Raw genomic sequence first — 21,631 nt, forward strand, 5'->3', positions numbered from 1 at the left:
GACGATTGCATAATATATAGAACAATAAAAGCAACACAAGACACAGATATTTTACAAAGAGAATTAGATGAATTACAGAAATGGGAATCAAATTGGAGCATGTCTTTCCCATAGACTATATAGTCTATGGTCTTTCCACCCAGAAAAATGTCAGTTGTAAAGAGTAACAAAAAAACACTAAAACAAATTAACTCCACTTATCTTATTCATGGCAAACCAGTAACACAGACTAAAAACGCAAAATACCTATATAGATGTTATAATAAATGAAAAGCTGTCATGGAATTGCCATATTGATGAAACTATCAAAAAAAAAAAAAACAAAGCATATTATATTAGGCTTTATTAAAAGAAATTTTTATAAATCAAATAAGAACATAAAACTAAAATGTTATTTAACCTTGGTTTGGCCAATAATAGAATATGCATTCTGTTTGGGACCCCTCAACTCAAGAAAACATTTAGAAACTGGAACAGACACAAAATAAAGCAGTGAGATAAGATAAGATAAGATAATTTTATTGATCCAATCTAATGGAAATTCAGTTTGACTATAATTGACAACCTCAGCGTAACTACTTTACAAAAACAATATGGATGAAAAAATTCGAACAGCATTCACTCACACACATTCACAACCAGCGCTTTATGAGTTTGACTTCTATGTACTTCTCGATGACGACAGCTGATCTTGTAACACTCTGACCGATAGTGGGATAAAGGAGTTTTTAAATCTTTCTGTTTTAGTCCTAATGGAAAGGAGACGATCACTTCGTTCAGATCTTATGTAACAGTGGTTTAATGGGTGCAGGTTGTCTTTAAGAATTGTGAGTGTTTTGGAAATGCATCTTTCTTGAAAAAGCTCTTCAAGAGATGGTAGCTGTATTTGAGTGATATACGATGCTTTTTTAATTAGTCTATGTCTTTGTGCCAGTGAAGTATTACCATACCAGCAGGTGATGGCAAAGTTGATTAGACTGCTGATAGTTGATGTGTAGAAAAGTTTGATTATTGTTTTGTCTATGTTAAATTTTCTTACACCATTGGTAAAAATTGTTAATTGTTGAATGGTACATATTTTCGTCACCTGCAATAAGGCCAATGATTGCTGTGTCGTCAGCAAATTTTATGATGGGAGTGTCAGCTGATGAGCTCTGAATGTCATTTGTGTATATGGTATACAATACTGGTGACAGGACACACCCCTGCGGCGCTCCAGTGCTAAGTTCTCTCGTGCTTGACACATGTCCGTTCACTTTTACATATTGTGGGCGTTTGATAAGAAAGTTTAGAATCCAAGCTTGTATGTTTTTGCTAACGTTAAATTCAGATAGTTTTTGTATCATGCGATGTGGTTGGATGGTGTTGAATGCGTAGTGTCTCTGAGTAAGTGAGTATCAAGATGATGGTATAGAGTATAGACTATAGACAATTCAGCATAAATAGTGTTGCATCTTCTTTACTTCTTGACGGTTTGTAAGCGAACTGGTGCGGATCGAGACGTGTTTCGACTTCTTTCAGTAGATGCTTTAAAATCATTTTTTTCCAGGCACTTCATAGGAATTGAATAACAAACGAATATTCACATTTGACTAGAGTAGCACCTTTAGTAAAATCACTAAATTAGAAAGCCTTCAGGATAGAAGACTCAAAAGTAAAGTAGAAATTATACATAAAACACTGAACCATAATCTTCAAATACAAAATTTAATAAAATACTCAAAAAGACACAAAGATAAAGGCACATTCCTTGTTCCATATTCTAGGACAAATTTGTACAAATGCTCCTTCTTCCCTAGCGCTATTAGAGCATTGGAATGGGTTGCCTGAGCTAGCCAGGAAAACCAGTGACTTGGCAGAATTTAGGTTATTGGTTAATATACATGACTAAATGCACGACGCGTAGGACGTAATCATCTTCTTTTTTTGAAGTAACGTCTGTATTAGGCTATATAAGATAAGATAAGATGTGACTCCGCTTTCATTATAGATATATTGTCTAGATCTGGAGTAGGTCTTTAGCACAGATATATATAGGTCTGTGGTCTTTAGTATATCGGCAGCGGGTCATTCAAATCTTTGATCTCTATAAACATTTCCGGTTTTTCGTGTGTTCAGGTAGACAATGAAACTAGAATCTAGATCTAGATCTAGGACTATGTTATTACTATGACACTATGTTATTGTTACTAGAGTCTAGATCTAGTTAGATTCTAGATCTATAGAATAGAGTCTAAATCTCGTTAATCTAGATCTATACTAACCTTTTCAGTATAGAGTATAGCTATATAGAGTAATATTACTAATATATTATAGTCTAGAGTAGAGTAGTAGTAAGTAGAGTATAATGAGTATAATTAATTATAGAGTATAGATTATCATTATTATAGAATCTAGATCTAGAAGTCTAGATCTATCTTAGTCGCATGAGCATCTATATCTACGTAACTTAGTATTAGTCATCTATACTATACTTATACTATATTATAATCTATATTAGTCTAGTATAGTATATTAACTAGACTCTATATTAACTATATATATTAACTACTAAACTAGACTACTAGAGTCTAATAGTAAGTTATACTAAGTTACTAAGTTCTATTAATAAATTAATTTATAAGTAGAGTCAGTAGAGTCTAGCTAGATCATGCTATGCTAGAGCCTAGAACTAGTCTATATTCTATATAGTTATATAGATCTAGATCTAGAGTAGTTGATATGATCATCATGCTATTCTGACACCTATTATAGTCTATAGATATAGTGATATAGTCACTGTCATAGAATACTTATATTTGTACCCCTAACCTTTAGATCTATTTGTTATTATATTTAAGGTCAAAGAGGCCATGTGTTTTCATTTAATTCGGACAAATTAGACCCACATTATTTGATTCCGGACACCATTATTTATTTCGGACAGTCTCTATATTTAGGCCTCAATAAACTCAGATTTTAATTCTTTACTAACATTAACTAGATCTAAATTTTAAGATCCCCAGGCATAACCCCTCACATTAAATCATTTAGATATTTTGGAATTATGCATAAATACGAACACAAAAAGTAAAAATTATATGAACACACTTATTCTACCAAAATTAGGTCACCGGGATAGTGACTTCTATACTGACTTTTAGACTTATTTTGTTTGAATTGTTTGCATGATTAGATGTGTGTTGAATGTTTGTGTTTTTTGTTTATTAATTTAATAAATTTCTAATACAGATGTCAGATGATCTTTTGTAGTATAGTACATGTTGTTAGGATAGCCATTCTTGCCTAACTGAATCCTCTATATTCTCTCTATATAAATCTAGATTCTAGATCTATCTTGTAGGTCTAGATCTAAGCATTTAACTTGATTCAATGTACCAAGCTCATTCCAAACATTTGTCCATTTATACTCTATTAAAAAAACAACAAACGAACAAAATATAATATAAGATCATTTTTTATTGATGTCCAAAACTGGCCCTCCGAAATAAATTTTGGTAAGAAAATCGTAATTTAATTCGGACACCCTTTTAATTTTTTATTTGTATGGAATCAGACAACTTGGCTTATAAATCAAATAAATCAGCTCGAAAAACAGAATAAATATTGCTGGGCTCATTAATATAGACTTAGCCAATCCAAAAATATAGTCTTAACCCTAGGAAGAGGTAAAGTCATCCGGGTAACATAGGAAAAAACAACAACCTGACTTACAAATTTGAAATTCGTTTTTCTTACATAAAAAGACAGCTAAATGGAAGGAAATTGGGTCAGAATCATTGGAAAATGGACAAGCACATTATACAGTGTGCTAGTTTTATAATAAATATTAAAATAATTATTTAATGACCACAAAAAACAGTGAATGTCAGAATTCATGTAATGTCCGAATTAAATAAACTACTATATAATATATTAATTAATACTCCTATTACATCTAATAAATATTCTATACTAACCCTCTAAACTAGTCTAAACTCTAACTAAAGTAACTACTCTAACTCTATCCAGTATTTAGAACTAGTATTTAATAACTAAACTATAACTAGGTCTATCTAAAATCTGATGAGTATCTATACTTTAACTTTAAAATACTAGATCTAATTTATACTTACTGTCTTACTTAATTACTAGATCTAGATCTATAACTAGAACTCTATATATCAGTATAAAAATAATATGTACATATAGATCTATATATAGAAATTATATTATATATATATATATATATATATATATATATATATATATATATATTATCATACTTTATTTTATGGTATAATGTATGTGACGTGTGTAATCATTATAGAACTTATTCTATAGATCTAGATGATTATAAAATATACTCATGTAATTCTAGTTTATACTCACTCTCTTGTCATTATATTGCCTATATTACTAATATCTATATAAATAATTATATCTAGATAGCTAGAAGTTACAGAAGCCTGGGCCTGAGTAGATCTATTCTAGATACTAGTAGTAGAGACTAGTGAACAAATATTGTAAAAAAAAATAATTTGATAGTAAATTATTAAAGCTCTTCTTCTGAGGTATAGCTCTAGTACCGTAAAGAATCTAGATTAAAATGTTAATTCTCATTATGGTAAAATATAAATTTTTTGATGGTTTTCACTTAACATTGAAGCAATGGAAACCATGGCACAAATTTTCAGAAAAATTTTACAAAAATGTGTTGTGTACCATATATTGCTAATTTTTATCCATATAGATCTATATTTATATAATGAAAAAAAAAGCTTAGGGTGTGCTTAATAAATTGTATTTATTTAATTGTTTTAATAAAATTTATTCTATATTATTTGAATTCTAGATTTTTGTGAATATATATATATATAATATATATATAATATATATATATATATATATATATATATATATATATATATATATATATATATATATATATATATATATATATATATATATATATATATATCAATTTAATATATATATCAATTTAAATTAGTACTAAAACATGTATGTGTGTAACTAATTTCATTACAGGTAATACTTGAGCTGTGAAAATGACAGAGAAAAAAATTTCACAATTGGAAATATTCCTAGAAAGCCAAGAAAAACTAAATAATGAGCATCTTATTAAAGCGTTAAAATCAATCTATTCATCTGTAAGTTGATACTTGTAGAACATTTTAATTACATTACAGGCTTGGATGAAGTAATTGTATTATATTCCAGATTTTTTTTTAGTTCTGTTCTAGTGTTCAAAGTAAAATAAATATTTGTATTTTTTTTAGTCTTGTACTTAAAAAACTTTTTTCTTAAAGGGTATCAAACCAGCATATTTTCATGAGTTAGCTGTGATCACACATTTACCTTTTTTTTTTCTTTTTACAGACTCCCTTTGATGACTTTTGGAATGAATTTAGAAAACTAATTCTGTCTCCACTTTCTGTTTTTAATCGTGAGCCTGCAGTTGAGAAGGTTATAGATTTCATTGCTAAATTTGTCATCAGTTTGGCCTTGGAGCTGAAGATTTCCAGGCAAAAGCGAGTTTCAGAAAACAATGAGGAAGAGGATGACAGTATGCATCCCTTGTTGATGAAACTGTTTTATTTTCTCCTTGATGTAAGTTTGAGTGACATAAAGGTAATTAGTGTGGGGTAGATATGTCAAATGTCTAAGACAGATTCCTATACATGTATAAATAGATTTTTAGATGACTTTAATTTACCTTTTTTAATATCTGGGTGGTCCTAGCTTCTGTGAATATTAGTCTCATCCAGAATTTAAACCCTGGACCTTTGAGATTTGGTGATGGTCTGACTTTCATAATATTTCACCACTTTGTCACTTTTCTTTTCAATTAAGGGATATCTCTCTCTCTTATATATATTTATAGATAGAAGGATCCTCTAAAAACATTTAAGAGGTTAGGTGGCATAAAAAACTTAATGGTTATAGTGTTCAGAGTGTAAAGGCATGTTAAAGTTACATTCTCTATCTGAACTGATTTTTTAAATTGAATTTGCTTTTTCAAATTTAAATGTATTTGGTTTACTTATAGATTCACAGATCTAAAGAGAAAGCTGTTAGATTCAGAACTTGTCAGCTTGTTTCTAAACTGTTGATCAATCTAGAAGAAGATGCTCAAATTGAAGATGACCTTTTCGATCGCATTTACCAGTGTATGATTGAGCGCCTGCGAGACAAAGTTCCTATTGTTCGTGTTCATGCTGTGCTGGCCTTGAAGCGACTACAGACTCCATTAGATGAAACATGTCCTATCACTAAAGGTTGGATTTATTGACTATCAGTCAAATGTAGGCTTTGGCTTTAGTCCATTTCATAAAGAGTTATAGCTCTGTACTATCTACTTCAATGCGTTTGCCTCTGGAAGATTAAAATTTAATGCCAACACATTTATAAGTAATAAAAAGAACGTATCAAAAAAAATCTTTAAAAATCACTATGCAATTACGGGTTATTTTTTATTTACTAATTTCAGGAGTCATATGCTCTAGAAAATATTAAATAACTTACCAAGTAAATTAAATTAATATAATAATTCTTCTGTACTGGCCCTATTGTTCATACATTTTATCATAGGAAAGTCTGTTGTTTGTGTCTTCTTCATTAAACTGGGAAATCGTCAAAGAATCACAAGTATCAAAAACAAATGGTCTACTTTTATATCATTGAAAACTATCAAATAAATGCTAATCTTTCACATCATTTTTTTTATAATTGTTGTGAAAAGAGTTACATATAAAAAAGAACTGGTGTGTCTCTTTAAATGCTTCATACAATTTGTTACTTTATCCTAGCATTCATTATCCTGATGTCAAGAGATGCCATGTATGAGGTTAGGAACATTGTCTTGACATCAATTGCTGTGTCAAAGCTAACCCTACCTGCAATCATTGAGAGAACCTATGATGTTCATGAGAAAGTCAGAAAGACGGCATACACAGTCATTGCAGAGAAAATTCCTGTCAAAGCTTTAACCATAGAACAGAGGGTGCAGCTACTTCAGAACGGACTTAATGATAGATCAGGTACCTTATTGAAACTTATATTAGAGCATCATATTTTTCCTAATTCTGGGCTCAAATTGTTGTGGATACTGCTTGTTTCTCCTTAATCATGTTACAATATAATGCAATCTTAAATTTGTCTTGAATTAGTTTTATACTTAGTTATTTTTAGCAAATTATCTTATTTTCTTGTAGTTCTTGCACCAGTTTAGCTATAGACATGTCATACTGTCTGTTGCTTCTTTAACTTGTAGATATTGTGAAAGCAGCATGTGCCAAGCAATTATTGCAGTCTTGGCTCTGTGCATTCCAAGGAAACATCCTAGAACTTTTGTCGCTTCTTGATGTTCAAAGCTCAGTTGCTATTTGTGAAACAGCTCTTACTACTCTCTTCAAAAGTTCTAGTATTCTTAATCTAGTTCAAAAGTTTGACATTCTTAATGAGAAGTAAGTGATTTTATCATAATTACATAAATATTGTTTTCATTGTATGGATTCTTTTATTTCTTAGTTTAAAGTGGGCAGTTTTAATATGAAATTATATAACTATTAAGTGATTTTAGGAGGCGCAGTTGCTGAGCGATAAAGCTCTTGGCTTTTGAACCAAAGGTCCGGAGTTCAAATCCTGGTGAAGACTGGGATTTTTAATTTCGGGATCTTTGGGCACCTGTGAGTCCAACCAGCTCTTATGGGTACCTGACATTAGTTGGGGAAAAGTAAAGGCAGTTGGTCATTGTGCTGGCCTCATGACACCCTCGATAACCGTAGGCCACAGAAACATATGATCTTTACATCATCTGCCCTATAGATCACAAGGTCTGAAAGGGGAACTTAACTATAATAGTGATTTTAAAACACTGACTATTTAATTTTTTTTTTTTTAGGGCTATGATTGATAGAGAAAAACTCTCATGTGAAAGTTCTTTCTACTGGCGCAATTTATTGCAATTTATTTATAACGCTGGTCTTCAGTTTGAAGAGCAGTTGGATCAACTTAGGCCTGTTTGTGTGGAGTTTTGTGCTTATGTTCAAAGGTAATTATTATATGGATCAAGTTTTGGAAGGTGTGGGATTAGTTAATCCTTAGCCCTCACATTTTATATCTTTTTTTTTTATTTATTTATTTAAACATACATTAAGGAATTACAATTTTGAAATGTTTACTTATTTTATTTACTGTCATAAAATTCCAATGGAGACAAATTTTTCTTAACTCAATTTTTTAAAATCTAAATCCTGTATGTATGATTTGCTAAATACTCTCACAACATTAAAGGTAAAAGCTTTGAGGGCAATAATAATAGAAATGTTTCTATTTTAGGACAATAATATTAATTTAGATCTAAGCAATATTTTTTTTATTCATGAAAAAAAAGCAAGTGTTACAATAACTAAACAAAATCTCTTTTCATTAGAAAAGTAAAGGCTATAATTTCTTCTTATTTACTGTTAGTGGAGAAAATCAATGAAAATAATCACAATCATTGTTACTAATTAGAACTATCAATTTACTGTATACTTGTAAACATTTAGTGAAACCTTTTGGCAAAAGATTAGCATGCAGTTATTATATGTCTGCTCTAATATAGATATAGTGTCCATTTTTGCTTAGTAGAGCTGATCTTTGCCTAGGGACACAGGATGAGCTTGTGACTATTCTTTTTTTTTATTTTTTTTATTTCCCTTTGCCTCTAGTGTCGGTTTAAAAAATTGCATTCCTGACTATTCTAAGGCGGAAGATATTTTTTAACAATTTTGCTTAACATTTCAATTATTGATTCAAAAGGCATCTTAAAAGCTCTAAGAGCTTTTTTTAAGATTGTGGTGAACTGGGTTAAAGAGGTTGGCTTTAGAAGAATAGGTTGGATACACTTACTAATAAAATAGTTCTATTTTAAATTAATCTAATCATGGTACAGCATGTACATGGACTTTCCAACTAAAACAAAATACTAGAGCAGTTCTGGTCACCTACAACAAGAGATTTAGGATTGCTAAATAGTTAAAGTGCAAATGTTATCAAAAATGGTTTTAGATGACCAGTAAATGTGAGCTCTGCATAAAAACCAAGACTAAATATATATTTTCAGTTTTGCTGCAGAGATGACCAAATGTAATGATGTTGACCAGCTACTTGACTTGGAGTTTGTACTACAGCAGCTCCTTCAAATCATTTCAGTCATGGATTTATCAGATCAGGCTAGCAGGTAGTGACATAAAACACAAACTATATAATTATTTGATCTTTTTTATATTTCTTCGTTGATAGTTAGTGAATGCCATAATACCATAACTAAAGAAAGTTAACATTTTTTCTTGAATTTTTGGTAAATGTTTAGTTTTTTACATTTTCTTTTACATGCATGTTATAATTTTTATTTTGAAATTTCATCTTTGTCCCTATGAGATTTATGTGAAAGCTTTCTTTTTTTTTTTTTAACAGAAAAGAGATGGATAAAATGTTACACAATTTGTTGGTATCAGATAGCGTTGGGCCATCTCTAATTCCTCACATTCTGACTAGCTTGAAATTAGTCTACAATGATACTGATAATCTTATCAAGTATATCGCTGAAACTGTTTCAGAGATTCGTGAACCTATAACATCTGTTGAGACTCAGATCAGTGCTGAGGAGCGCAGGCAGCTAGACAAAAAGGTTTCATTTGTTACTTAATTTTAACAAAATTTAGCCCTTAACCTTTTTCTTCATCTTAAAAACTAAATTTATCATCCCTTGTAAGTTGTTTAAAAGAAAAATATAATAATGGCCACTAAAATTGCATTGTAATAAAAAAAAAAATTATTGTGAAAGGAATACTAAAAATACCATCACTTTATTGAAGAAGGTTTAAAATTAATTGTTTACATTTTTATTATTTAGTCATTCAGAAATATTTGAGGAAAATACATGTTTAATATTATTAGGTTTATTAAAAAGAATTCATGCTCAGTCAAATCTAACAAATTCTTTGTAAACTGTCTAAAGGGACTTGGTCTATGGAAATATGTTGACTCTTTGTCAAATGATAAGAGACACAGAATACAACACCTGAAACTAATTAATCATATGCTTCTATTGTCAATGGTCAGAAGTAACCAGGCATCAAACACAAGTACTTGAAAATGATGGTTTGAACACTAGTGACTAACTATTAAATTAACAAATTACCTAACCTAATATATATATATTTTTTTGTGTTAAGGTTGCAAGCATCAGAGTGAAGCTGCATCAATTGAGAGAAGAACTTTCATTCTGTATTGAGAAACAAGAGTTTGAAAAAGCTGCACAGATCAAGAGTGACATTGCCAATTTGGATTCTGAGCGTTCCACATTACTTGGGGAAACAGAAGCTAGAGTTGAGGAAGTTAGAATTCAAAAAGTAAATTGATTCACACACTCTTTACATTTCTGTAATGATTAAGATACATTTTGATCAATTCTATTTCATTTTGTTAATAACTGCATTATCCTCCATTAACTTTTTATAGAATGACTACTTCACAGTGTTGAAGTGCTTGACTATTGTATGTGAAGTATTGATCGCACTGAAAGTCAAAACTTTTTCTCCATCACTTCAAGCCTTAATGGACAGTCAAGTAAGTCTTTGGGGAAACATTGGCATCTTTTGCAATGTATGTATACACTAGTATATTTTCTCTATAAGGTGAAAGGTATTACAATTATACTTTCAATGTCTAGAAGCGAGTATGGGTAGTTTTTGTAGTTGTATAGTTTATCAAATGTAACAAATTCATTGTTTCATTCTCAGATTTTACCAGGGATGACCAACCTGGAGGCAGACATTAGAAATGCTGGAGTAAAGGCTATTGGTCTCTGCTGTCTTGTTACTAAAGATATTGTCATGCAACATTTGCCAGTTCTAATGCAGGTATCATGGTCTTATTTTACTTTACTTCTCATTGGGCAGTTTAATTTTTTTTTTTTCATTTCAAATTTTATTTATTGAATCAAGTTAGTGAGGTATCATAAGCCTGGCTTTGAATTGGGAACAATAAACTACACACATTTTTTTGTTTGTTTGTTTTAGAAGCATTCAATATTAATAAAACATTATTAAGTTTGCAATGATGAAAATTGTACATAAAAGAAACGTCCCTATACTAATTACAAGTGAAATAAAAACTAAGTCAATGAAATAAAGATCTGAAATAGCTGGAAAATAAAAATATTGCATTCTTTATTTATTCGGATAAATGTTTTAGCTCTTGTTGTCTTTGTATTAAAACAATTAAAGTTCTTTTTTAGTGTCTGAACTACCACTTTTGTATGTATGTCTAATAAGATTCTCATTAGTCTAAAAGTTTCTTTTCATGTGTTTCTATTCCTAGGCCTCTCAAGTGGATTCTATGCAAGTAAGAGCAACAGCCTTGAAGGTCTTATTTGACATTTTTCATGTGTATGGGTCCAGTGCTTTCAGTGTCAGTAGTGAAAGCTCCAGAAATTTAAGTTCAAACTCTATTATTGATGACAGCCAGAATCAAGAGGAAGATGAGACTTCTCCAGGCCAGGCAACTGAGGAAAAATCTCAAGAAGATTGTGCCACAAAGATCCTAGCACTGCTGAGCTCTAACTTAGACAGTGAGGTTAGTTCTTATTTGTATTAAATTCCTACTAACAAGTTTCTTTTATGATAGTTTGTATCCAGATATTTCAAATTCTAAAGAATAGATATTATAGACTAGAATCTTAAATTAAGTATTTTACCATTCCTAATAAGGTGGCATGTTGAAATAATCTATATCAGTGATACATATGTTATGCGTTTGAGTCTAGAGTTTTGTTCTGCTCACTTTCATTCATTCTATAGCAACCATAGGTTTTATTTTGTTCTACATTTCCTTTTCATGATGGTGAAAATTAAATACCTTCAGTATTGTCAGATAGTAAATTTATAAGTAACTAGTCAACCGGAACCGGCGGCTCACCGTATGCCACTATTTTGCAGGGCCAGCCTTAGGCTCCTGGAAATCTTCCAAAATTGCATATATAGACAAAATTTTCATTTTGGGGTGTCATTCAATATGGAAAACGCCAATCCTACGAGCGATAAATACAAACAGCATTATGCATAAGCCGTAATTGTGTAAACTGGTGAAAGAAGCTTTTCGCGCCTTAAACTAATGAAGAATTACTTGAGGTCAACAATTCTCATAGATAGATTGAAACATTTGGTAATTCTTGCTATTGAGCGTGATCTATGTAGGAAACAATTATTATGATACTGTATGACTTTGCTACACTTTGCTTGTAAAGTAATTCTGTACGTAGTAAAGAATGAATAAAATGCATTATTTTCTAATACAGTCAGGTTGAGTCAGGCCCTGCTTTTTAGTGACGGGTGAATATTAGTTGATTACCTGTTCTCTTTCCATGACTTCTTGGTCACAATGGTTAAGTCCAACTCTGCTATTTAGTGTTTGTAAAATGTTTTACATGTTTCGGATATCCTTCAGAGTTGAAAGACAAAGGGGATGGGAGCTGGCAAGGTTTGATAAATCCAAACGGCAGTCCAACCGCAAACCGCACAACCAGTCAGCCATCCGTAGTGACCGGTGAATACTTGTTTCCCCCCCCCCCCCTTTCTTGTTTTTCGTGGGGTGACTATCCGCAGAAATAACAGAGTGATCTTTCCTTTACTTCTTCTTCTCGTCCAAACTCTTGAGCGATGAAGAGAATTATATATATATATAGATCAGGGCTTTACTTGTGAAATTGTCTCCCTCTATTCTCTTACTTTCCTGATAGAGAAAACTTTTTTTTTAGTACTTATTATCTTATTTTTTTGTCTTTAGAATCCTGATCTTCGCTACATAGCAGCTGAAGGGATATGCAAACTGTTACAAGTGGACAGGATTGTATCCTCCAAGCTAATATCACACTTAGTGCTGTTATGGTACAATCCTTTAATTGAAGAGGATGTTGCCTTGATTCAGATCTTAGGAACATTTTTCACTATGTATGCATTTTCTAACAGGTAAGTTTTCATTTTTTTAAAACTGTTTCACTTTTTTAGTGATAGAGAAACAAAATAACTCATTCGGAATATATCTTGAGTTTTAATGTGATAATAGTTGTGAGGTTTACCAGAATTTAGATAGTGTTATTCAGTTTCATTTACATTTTAAATGTTATAAGTCCATAAGGTGTACCAAAAAAAAATCTTAACTCTATCAAGTTTGGACAAAAATCTATTTATTGGTCGTTTTTATATTTAGCCACATCTAACAGTGTACATAACAATATCAAAATGTTTACATATGTTCTTTTATTGGAAAAATTAGTTATAACAAAATCTTATCATTTTCAAAAACTTGTACACAATTTTTCAACATTTCAATGCATCTAAGAAAAAAAATTTGTTTTAAAAATCAAGAAAGCTTACAAAATTTGACATTGCTAACATACATATCAAAAGAATGTCTATTTGTCTAACATTGTCTGTTTATTTCAACACAGTGCTCACCAAGTAGTCATTGAAGAAGCTTTCATTCCTACTCTTCTGACAGTGCTGCATGCACCTCGTACTTCACCACTCTCTGAGATTAATGAAGTCAATCTGGCAAACTTTCTGATTGAGATAATAGATTCTTGGCATCTGACTGGAAACAAGAACTTGGGTGTTAATAGAGTAAGAAACAAATGATTAAAAAATGTATCAATTCATTGTGATAGAAGTATGGCTAATAAAAGTAATTTGTAAACTTGAACAAATCAGTGTAGATTCATCACATTATTTCATGCAAGATATTTTTTTGTTTAGACAAAAACTCTTATGCCATGTAGACCAAAGGAAAGGATTGTGGTCAGGAATGTGAGTGTGGTCCTTAACCAATTATTCCTACTATATTTTCCAAACTTCATTGTAGTGCTCTGGTGGAACTGCTCATAAAGAGTTTCTTTGGATAGGCTAACAAGGAAAGCAATTACTTGGGCTTTGGTAATTGCAGAACTGAGTACATTGCTTGCGGTGAGGAATTTAAAAATCTACCATAGCTGTTCTTGACTGATGTTGCATCACTTGTGGCAGCTCTCTCACAATATGTGTCAGTCTTAGAGTTCTTCAGCTAGGTAGAACATCATCATTTGCCATTGGAAAAAGATTTATTTTTTAATTGTTTTGTAAAGGATTAACTTGTTCAATTCATGTATGAAAATTTTTTTGTTGAAATATTTGTAATCATTTTCTTAACTCCTTATCAGGATAATCCATGTCATGACAGCTTAGCAGTCAAGCTTTGCAACAGAATATTATCTGATACTGACTCTTTTGATAACAAACTGTGGCTCCATGCCTTGACACAACTCAACATCAGCCCTGACAATATTCCACTGATTGAAAACCTTCTGGTAATGACAGAAGATATGAACCAGGTTAGCTATGAACATCAGTTTTTAGCTTTGTCATTACTTACAATGAAATGCAATGTATTCTGTCTACTGAACTCATTTTCTTTGTATTTCTTGGGTTTTGTCAATCGAATGTATGCATAAGTTATTTGAGTAACATTGTTTGCAATTCAGTTGCATCTTTTTTTTTATTTTCTAATTTGATCTTCTAAATTTGTTAAATCAATTATCGAAAAAAAAAAAAAATTGAATCTTGAATGATAGTCTTGATATCCGAATTTTCCAACACAATGTTATTATTTGTTTAAATCTCCTCCCTCTTCTTGATTGGAAGGTGCTGGAGGAAGTTTTTTAACCATATTGTCACAAGTGAAGACTATGGCCATGAACTTCAGGATTCCAAAGATCACTCAACTTTAATAAGTGCCCAAGATTATTTGGGAAACTTAAAGGCTTTTGGTCATTGTGCTGATTACATGACACACTTGTTAACCATAAGCCATGAAGACATGAGAAATTTATATCGTCTGCTCATTGACCAGAAAGTCTAAAAGGAGAACTTAACTTTTTTTCTCCTTGATTTTAAGTTGCCTGATATTGTCTTTTTCTTATTCTTTATTACTTTAAAAAAAAAATTTAAATCTGTCATCGTAGATTTCTTTACTTGATAATTTTTTACATTATAATTGAGGTTTATTTATAAAAATAAGAAATGTGTTTGATCTGTTATATGATTTCAACACTTCTGTTTTCTTATCAGGCAATTTATGAAAAGAGTTGCTGTAAGCTGATTGCAAAGTTGAAGTCCATGTTGACATTTCTTCTGGATGAAAACCAAAAAGAGAAGTGCAGTACTGAGTCTAGTGAAACAGTAGAAGCAAGGAGGGATGTAGATATATTGGCTGAAGAAACAACTAATGATGCTTTTGAAAATCTGAATCAAACAGTCAACAGACGATGTAATTTTAATTTCTTTTTTTGGTAATGTTGTAACATTTGGTATATTACAGAGTTTTTAGTCAATTTTATTATAAATATGTAGCATTATCATAAATTAACTAGATAAATATAATTTTCTAACTCAACACCAACATTGGCTTAGGAAATTGTGATTAAATAAAACTGAGCTAATAAGATCTATTATTTTATATAATAATGAGTAACTATTGTATGAGACCGATATAAAGCATTGGATAGCACCTAAAACTATAGCAAAATAGTTTAGCAATTCTGGTCACCTACAAAAAGGGATTTAGAATTTCTTAATAGGTACAGTGCTAATGATATCAAAAATGGTTCTAGATTACAACTGTGAGCTCTGCATATTTTAAGGAACATCCATTGGGCTACTATTCTGTTCAATTGTATAGCATTAATCCTAAAACAAATATGTGCTGCAGATGATTGATTAATATTCATAAAAAATAAAAACTAACAAGAAATAAGATCAGTTATATTTGTTGGAATTTAATGAGGTTGTTCCGGATTTCTGACCTACTTTAACCCAAGTCATGTGATTGTTGAACAACAAAGAGCAGAATGGCCTTGTCTTCCTATATTTCGATTGCTGTTGCTTCTCTATTTTTGAAAGATTTTACATTCACAAACATTTTAAAATATACAAAGTACATCAATGTAACCTGTTTGTTGCAGGTCATCTAGGTGTGTAGTCTTGCGCTGAATTAGTAGATGTGGTTTCTCTTCTCCTTGTAGTAGTTTACTAACGCTATCGCAAATAACTTGAATAACTCATATAACAACATAGCTTACACTAAATAAACACAGGTATCAGCAGACAATAAGTTTAATAATAAAATACATCCTGGCTAAACTAGCCACAAGGTTACATATAGCAATGTGTTGAATATCATCAAATATAAGTATATCTCCATATCCAAACAAATTAACTTCACAAAATATACTTTATAGCAGAGAGATTACATGTCTCGTTTTCTTGCTACAACCCACAGTTAAATGAGGTTTTCACTTCATGGTCAGTCACAGACCAATAATTTCCTAGTGAAAAAGGCACAAGATATTAACTGACTACAAAGTCACTTCATGTCACAGTGAGTCTCAAACAAGTATGTGACAATAACAAATTTCATGAATGTTCAAATAACTATACGAATGTTTTAATAAAGGGCCAAGAACTGTTTAAGGATGGGTTTATCAGTGATATTTCTTTTATAGCCCATGACAAGCGTCAACACATTGCTGATGATATATTCACATACAGATGTTGTTACAAACGTTCTTGCAGATTTAAAAAAAAGGCTTGGTGTAAACTACACAAACACACATATATATATATATATATATATATATACATATATATATACACAACAACCACGTGACTGTGGGGAAATCCGAAACAACCCATTGAAGTTATCTCAGAGTTACTTTTTATTAGTTAAGTTTTACCTAAGAAACATAAAGATAAAAACATTTTTCTTGTTCTAAATGCTGGGACAAAATCATAACTCAATCTAAGTGCCATTCAAGCAATGAAAAAGCTTTTTAAATCATCCAGAAAAATACAATTACAGTATAGTTAGATAGTTAGATAATATTTATGCATTAAACAGAAATGTCTAATTTAGTAGACAATCAGCAAACTAATGTTTATGTTTTTATCTCTTTTCTAAGATAAAAAGCAAACTAAAACACCCAGCACAAAGGCCAAAGCTAGATCAGCAGCACAGAGGTAATCAGCAATCTTTGTCTTTTTTCATGTCCTTGTGTTGTTTCTTTATTATTCATAATACATAAGTTGACTTTTCTTTATTTGTCAATGTCTTAAGGAGAAAATAAAATGTATTTCTACAGAACATATAACTAATGATCATTTCTGCTCACCTGCATTTTCCCAATAATCTCCTACCCTAATATTCATTTTTACAGTGGCTGTTAGGCTTAGTGACGGCCATAGATAGATTAGTCAGTGGTGCAGTAATATATAGATCTAAAAGCATTAGGATAACCAATTTAAGAAAGAAAAAAAAACATTTTCATCCATACCCCTCCCTGTCCCAAAAATTAAATAGATCGTGTCAGATTCTGACAAATTGGTCAGTAAAGTAGACTACCCTAGAGCTAAAGTGGCTTCGTGTAGTCAGTCATGACAAGACGACCATGTGATAGTGTTTGTTGTATGTTGAGTAGTCAGACGAGAAAATAAACACTGACATAGTTAAGCATGTAGATCTTTAACACATATTTTTTTCTTTGCTTACAAGATCTAGATCTAACTGCATAGACCAAGAACTATTTCTTTTATGAAAATGTAAACTTTACTGTATGGTTTTCCGTTATACAATAAGTAAATACAATTTTTTTTTTTAATGAAAGTAGACACTTTTCTGAAGATTTTATTCAAATGGGGAAAAAATAAACATAATACTTCCTATTTTAATGTGCAACAATGTTAGTAACACATCTTTCATAGATATGTGGTGCCGAAACTTATAATAGATTTTACCGTACCAGTCAGTTCTGTACTACTGAGATCTAGGTCTACATCTACTATCATTTAGATCTCAAAGAATTATAATAACTAACACTAGGGGGAAAAGAGCATTTTCATCCACAGTCATCCCTGCCGAAAAAGTTAGTAGGCTGGTCACAACATGTCTTAGAATAACTGTTCATCCACGTTGCAACTTTATTCTAGCTTTTGGTTGTATTTTTATTTTTTTTATTTCCATTGTATTATGGGTATTGTATATTCTATTTCAGTGAACTTGATGACTCTGTCTTCACTCCAATGAGACCTCAATTGGCAAGCACAGACATAGAGAATACCAGGGTCAATTTGGAAAACCTATTTTTAACCAAGACACCTGCTGGAAAAACACCTAAAAGGTAAACTTTTGGTTGGCTAGAGGGAGAGAAAAAAAGTGGCAGTGCTGAAAGCAAATTGAAGCTAAAGGATGTGACTTATTTAGTGCATTTATATATATATAAACTGCTTTGATTCCTGGCATTGTATATTAGGTTCTTTTTCTGACCCAGACTTTTGTTTAATTTTAAAAGATGAATTATTTATTTTAACATATATATTTATCTTCTTAAAATAATTAATTATGTTGGTTTAGTTGGTTTTGTTTTTGTTCAACTTAAACATTTTAAATTAAAATGTTTCTACATTTGTTTGTTTCTCAGACATTTGTTCAGTGCTCAAGAAAGTAAACTACCAGGTTCCTTAAAAGAGAACTAAAGCAGGAGACTGATTTCAGGAGGATTTTTTTTTTTTCAAATGAATTTAATAAAAATAAAAATTTTATTTGAACAAATGTGTTCATTCCTGCATCAACTACTGCTACTCTTCCTATGAAAGTGACAAAGGAATCTTGCTGCACCTATACTTTTAAAATAGAATGTGTCAATGTCTTTCAGTCTGAAAATGAATAGAATGTGAGTTGTAGTTGGCTGTCCCACAAATGGTCCAACCATAAATACATTTTATTATATTTTTTTTTTTTTTGTTTTTTTCATGAGGATGTTTTGGAAACAGCACAAAAAATAAATATTGACTTAGTCTGGCAGTTCCTGTCTTTAACATTGTGTAGCAGTCTCGCTCGTCATTGTGAAAATTGTCAAATGGGTGTGGAAATTTTGTATTAGTTATGGCGTGTCGTTTGTCGTGGTACAACTGTGCATGACTATTGTCACGGGTTCGCCCTCAGCCTATTTGTATTCATAATTATTTTTGTTTAAAAACAATTCACATACTTTTAGCCTGCTCAATACACTATGGGTCCAATTCCTTTGTGGACCAGTTGGGAGGGGAAGGACAAGGGTTTTTGATCTATTAAATAATACTTTAAAAAAAAAAAAACTGAAATAAGGGAAATAACTACATTTATATCCATCTGCAAGATTCAAAACTACAACTAATTAATTAACTTTTTTGTTTATTGATTCATGTGTTATAATAAATAATTGTGCAAAGTTTCATATACATAAACACTGAGCCATGATCTTCAAAAACAAAACCACACACACAAAAAGACACAAAGATAAAGGCACATTCCTTGTTCCATATTCTAGGACAAATTTGTACAATTGCTCCTTCTTCCCTAGTGCTATTAGGCCTAGAGCATGGATCGGTATCCTGAGTCAGCCAGGAAAACCAGTGACTTGGCAGTATTTAAGTCATTAACATGCATGACTAGATTGACCTAGGAACACGCGTAGGACGCAATCTTCAGTGACGTCTGTATCTCATACGATGGAAGAAGAAAGGCAACTACACTTTTCCTATTAAGTATTTTTCTCGGCTAATTCAAGACATTCTTGTTTGTTATGTAGTTGGCCACTAAACAACCACTCGAAATCGGGAAATAACTAAGAATCTAATTATCTTATGTTGTCTATTGTCCAGTATATATATATAGCCTAATATATACAGGTCCTATGGTTCTAAATAACAGATTGGAGCTTAAACAAAAAAAAAGTTGGTTACTTGCTCCTGGTAACTTTCCATGAATGTGTAAATATCATCAGACCGCTTTTAGGCGACTGCATCAAGATGTAATCCCAATGTCTTCACTAGAACGCTCTTCTCTACTTGGTTATCGCACCTCGAAACGGCGACTTTATCCCAATGTCTTCGCTGTAACGCTCTTCTCTACTTGGTTATCTCACCTCGAAACGGCGACTTTATCCCAATGTCTTCGCTACAACGCTCTTCTCTACTTGGTTATCGCACCTCGAAACGGCGACTTTATCCCAATGTCTTCGCTATAACGCTCTTCTCTACTTGGTTATCGCACCTCGAAACGGCGACTTTATCCCAATGTCTTCGCTATAACGCTCTTCTCTACTTGGTTATCGCACCTCGAAACGGCGACTTCATCCCAATGTCTTCGCTATAACGCTCTTCTCTACTTGGTTATCGCACCTCGAAACGGCGACTTTATCCCAATGTCTTAGTCTACCATCTGCTGTTGTTTTTCGTGTGGTAAAAAACAAGCCTGATCTTTCAGACATGACAATTATTGCGTCATAACCCACACTTCAGTGACGGCGGCTAACTGGTTCGAACCCGGGACCACACAACTTACCATCCACACGATCAAGCAGCCATATAACCAGCTTCAAGATGTGTTGCTTACAACGATCCATGCAGTCCATTACAGACTTTTGTGAGATGCACGGATGGTTGCCTTATTGTGGCATGGGCTCTGCAGACTGTCCTGCGGGATGTTTGGACTAGGATGTAATAATGTTCAAATGTTTGTCTGAAGCTTAAACTTTAAACCACTTGGCTATCAAGGAAGCTCGAGTTCGGGATCCGTCTCAAGCTGAGTAGGCTAGTGTTTGTTGAGCGCCTAAAGGCAACACTGAAACCTCAGAGATACCCCCTCCCCTTCTGTTGCACAATGGAGATTGGACCATGCTATCAGCATGAAAGATGCCATATACGAAAGACATTTTGGAACGAATCTGAAAGAACGCCGGCATAAACATGTCGGAGTAGGCCTCACTTTAATTAGCAGGGCCGGTCCTAACAATTGCGGGGCCCTATGCGAAACTGATTGCGCGGGGCCTAGCCTGGGTTGGAATAAGGATAATAAGTGAAAATTTAGATTTTGTATTAGAAAACAAATCGACTTTGAATTTTAGTCATTCTTTACTAAGTATAAACTTGCGATCAAATTAACTTAACTTTACGAGGCTTAATTGCAACCTATGGCTTATTTATATGCCAGTGACTATAAAAGTAAATAAAGTATTGGAACTTCCAATTAAGGTGAAAATTCGCCCGATTATTACATTTTATTACATGAAAGCTGACAATGCCTTTTTTCTTTTATCGCGCGTATAGGATTGGCGTTTTCCGCAATGAATGACACCCACAGATGACAATTTAGTATATTTTTCAGAAGATTTTAATAAATACAGGAGATTTCCAGGAATTTTCGATTATATTTTGCAATTAAATAATTACACCTAGAATTGGCGCGGGGCGTGTGAAAGCGCAGGGCCCACTGCGACCGCATAGGTTGCAATGGTCAAGACCGGCCCTGTTAATTAGTATATCGGCCCGTTCCACGCATGATTTTTTTTTAAACTCTGCTTCTTACTATGACGAAGTGTGACTTAGTATGCATTGAAGGTGCGAGACGAATGCATTTTTTTAAAGGAAATCACTTGAAGCCGATACCCCTTTGCAGCTGATAGTTGGCTAAGCGGGTCTTGGGTTCGCTTTTTTTTTTTTAGAGTTAAAAGAAAAAG

General features: G+C 32.1%; 1 protein-coding gene and 1 long non-coding RNA gene across 4 annotated transcripts; one reads left to right on the top strand and one right to left on the bottom strand.

The window, feature by feature from the left end:
- Positions 1-2,016: 2,016 nt before the first annotated feature.
- On the top strand, positions 2,017-18,936 carry LOC106073098 (condensin complex subunit 3-like). Of its 3 annotated transcripts, none has more exons than XM_056024208.1 (20): positions 2,017-2,118; positions 5,029-5,150; positions 5,380-5,610; positions 6,050-6,278; positions 6,810-7,040; positions 7,274-7,466; positions 7,904-8,053; positions 9,110-9,226; positions 9,463-9,676; positions 10,224-10,400; positions 10,510-10,617; positions 10,791-10,910; positions 11,371-11,625; positions 12,835-13,016; positions 13,499-13,670; positions 14,243-14,413; positions 15,150-15,348; positions 17,039-17,096; positions 18,128-18,253; positions 18,554-18,936. In XM_056024208.1, exons 2-20 carry the CDS (start codon positions 5,049-5,051, stop codon positions 18,606-18,608), a joined length of 3,090 nt encoding a protein of 1,029 aa, XP_055880183.1. In that variant the 5' UTR covers positions 2,017-2,118; positions 5,029-5,048; the 3' UTR covers positions 18,609-18,936. The 3 variants fall into 3 exon arrangements, with proteins under 3 accessions (XP_055880183.1, XP_055880165.1, XP_055880175.1); XM_056024190.1 differs by lacking the exon at positions 2,017-2,118 and adding an exon at positions 2,125-2,333; XM_056024200.1 differs by lacking the exon at positions 2,017-2,118 and adding an exon at positions 2,125-2,293.
- LOC129925204 (uncharacterized) lies at positions 13,218-20,755 on the bottom strand. Its single transcript, XR_008776998.1, has 2 exons — positions 20,458-20,755; positions 13,218-13,641 (listed from the first exon to the last, which is right to left on the bottom strand). It is a non-coding gene; the product is annotated as an uncharacterized LOC129925204 (long non-coding RNA).
- Between the last annotated feature and the right edge of the window lie 876 nt (positions 20,756-21,631).

Source organism: Biomphalaria glabrata, chromosome 1, assembly GCF_947242115.1.
Source record: "Biomphalaria glabrata chromosome 1, xgBioGlab47.1, whole genome shotgun sequence".
In the NCBI taxonomy this organism is placed as follows: Eukaryota; Metazoa; Mollusca; class Gastropoda; family Planorbidae; genus Biomphalaria; species Biomphalaria glabrata.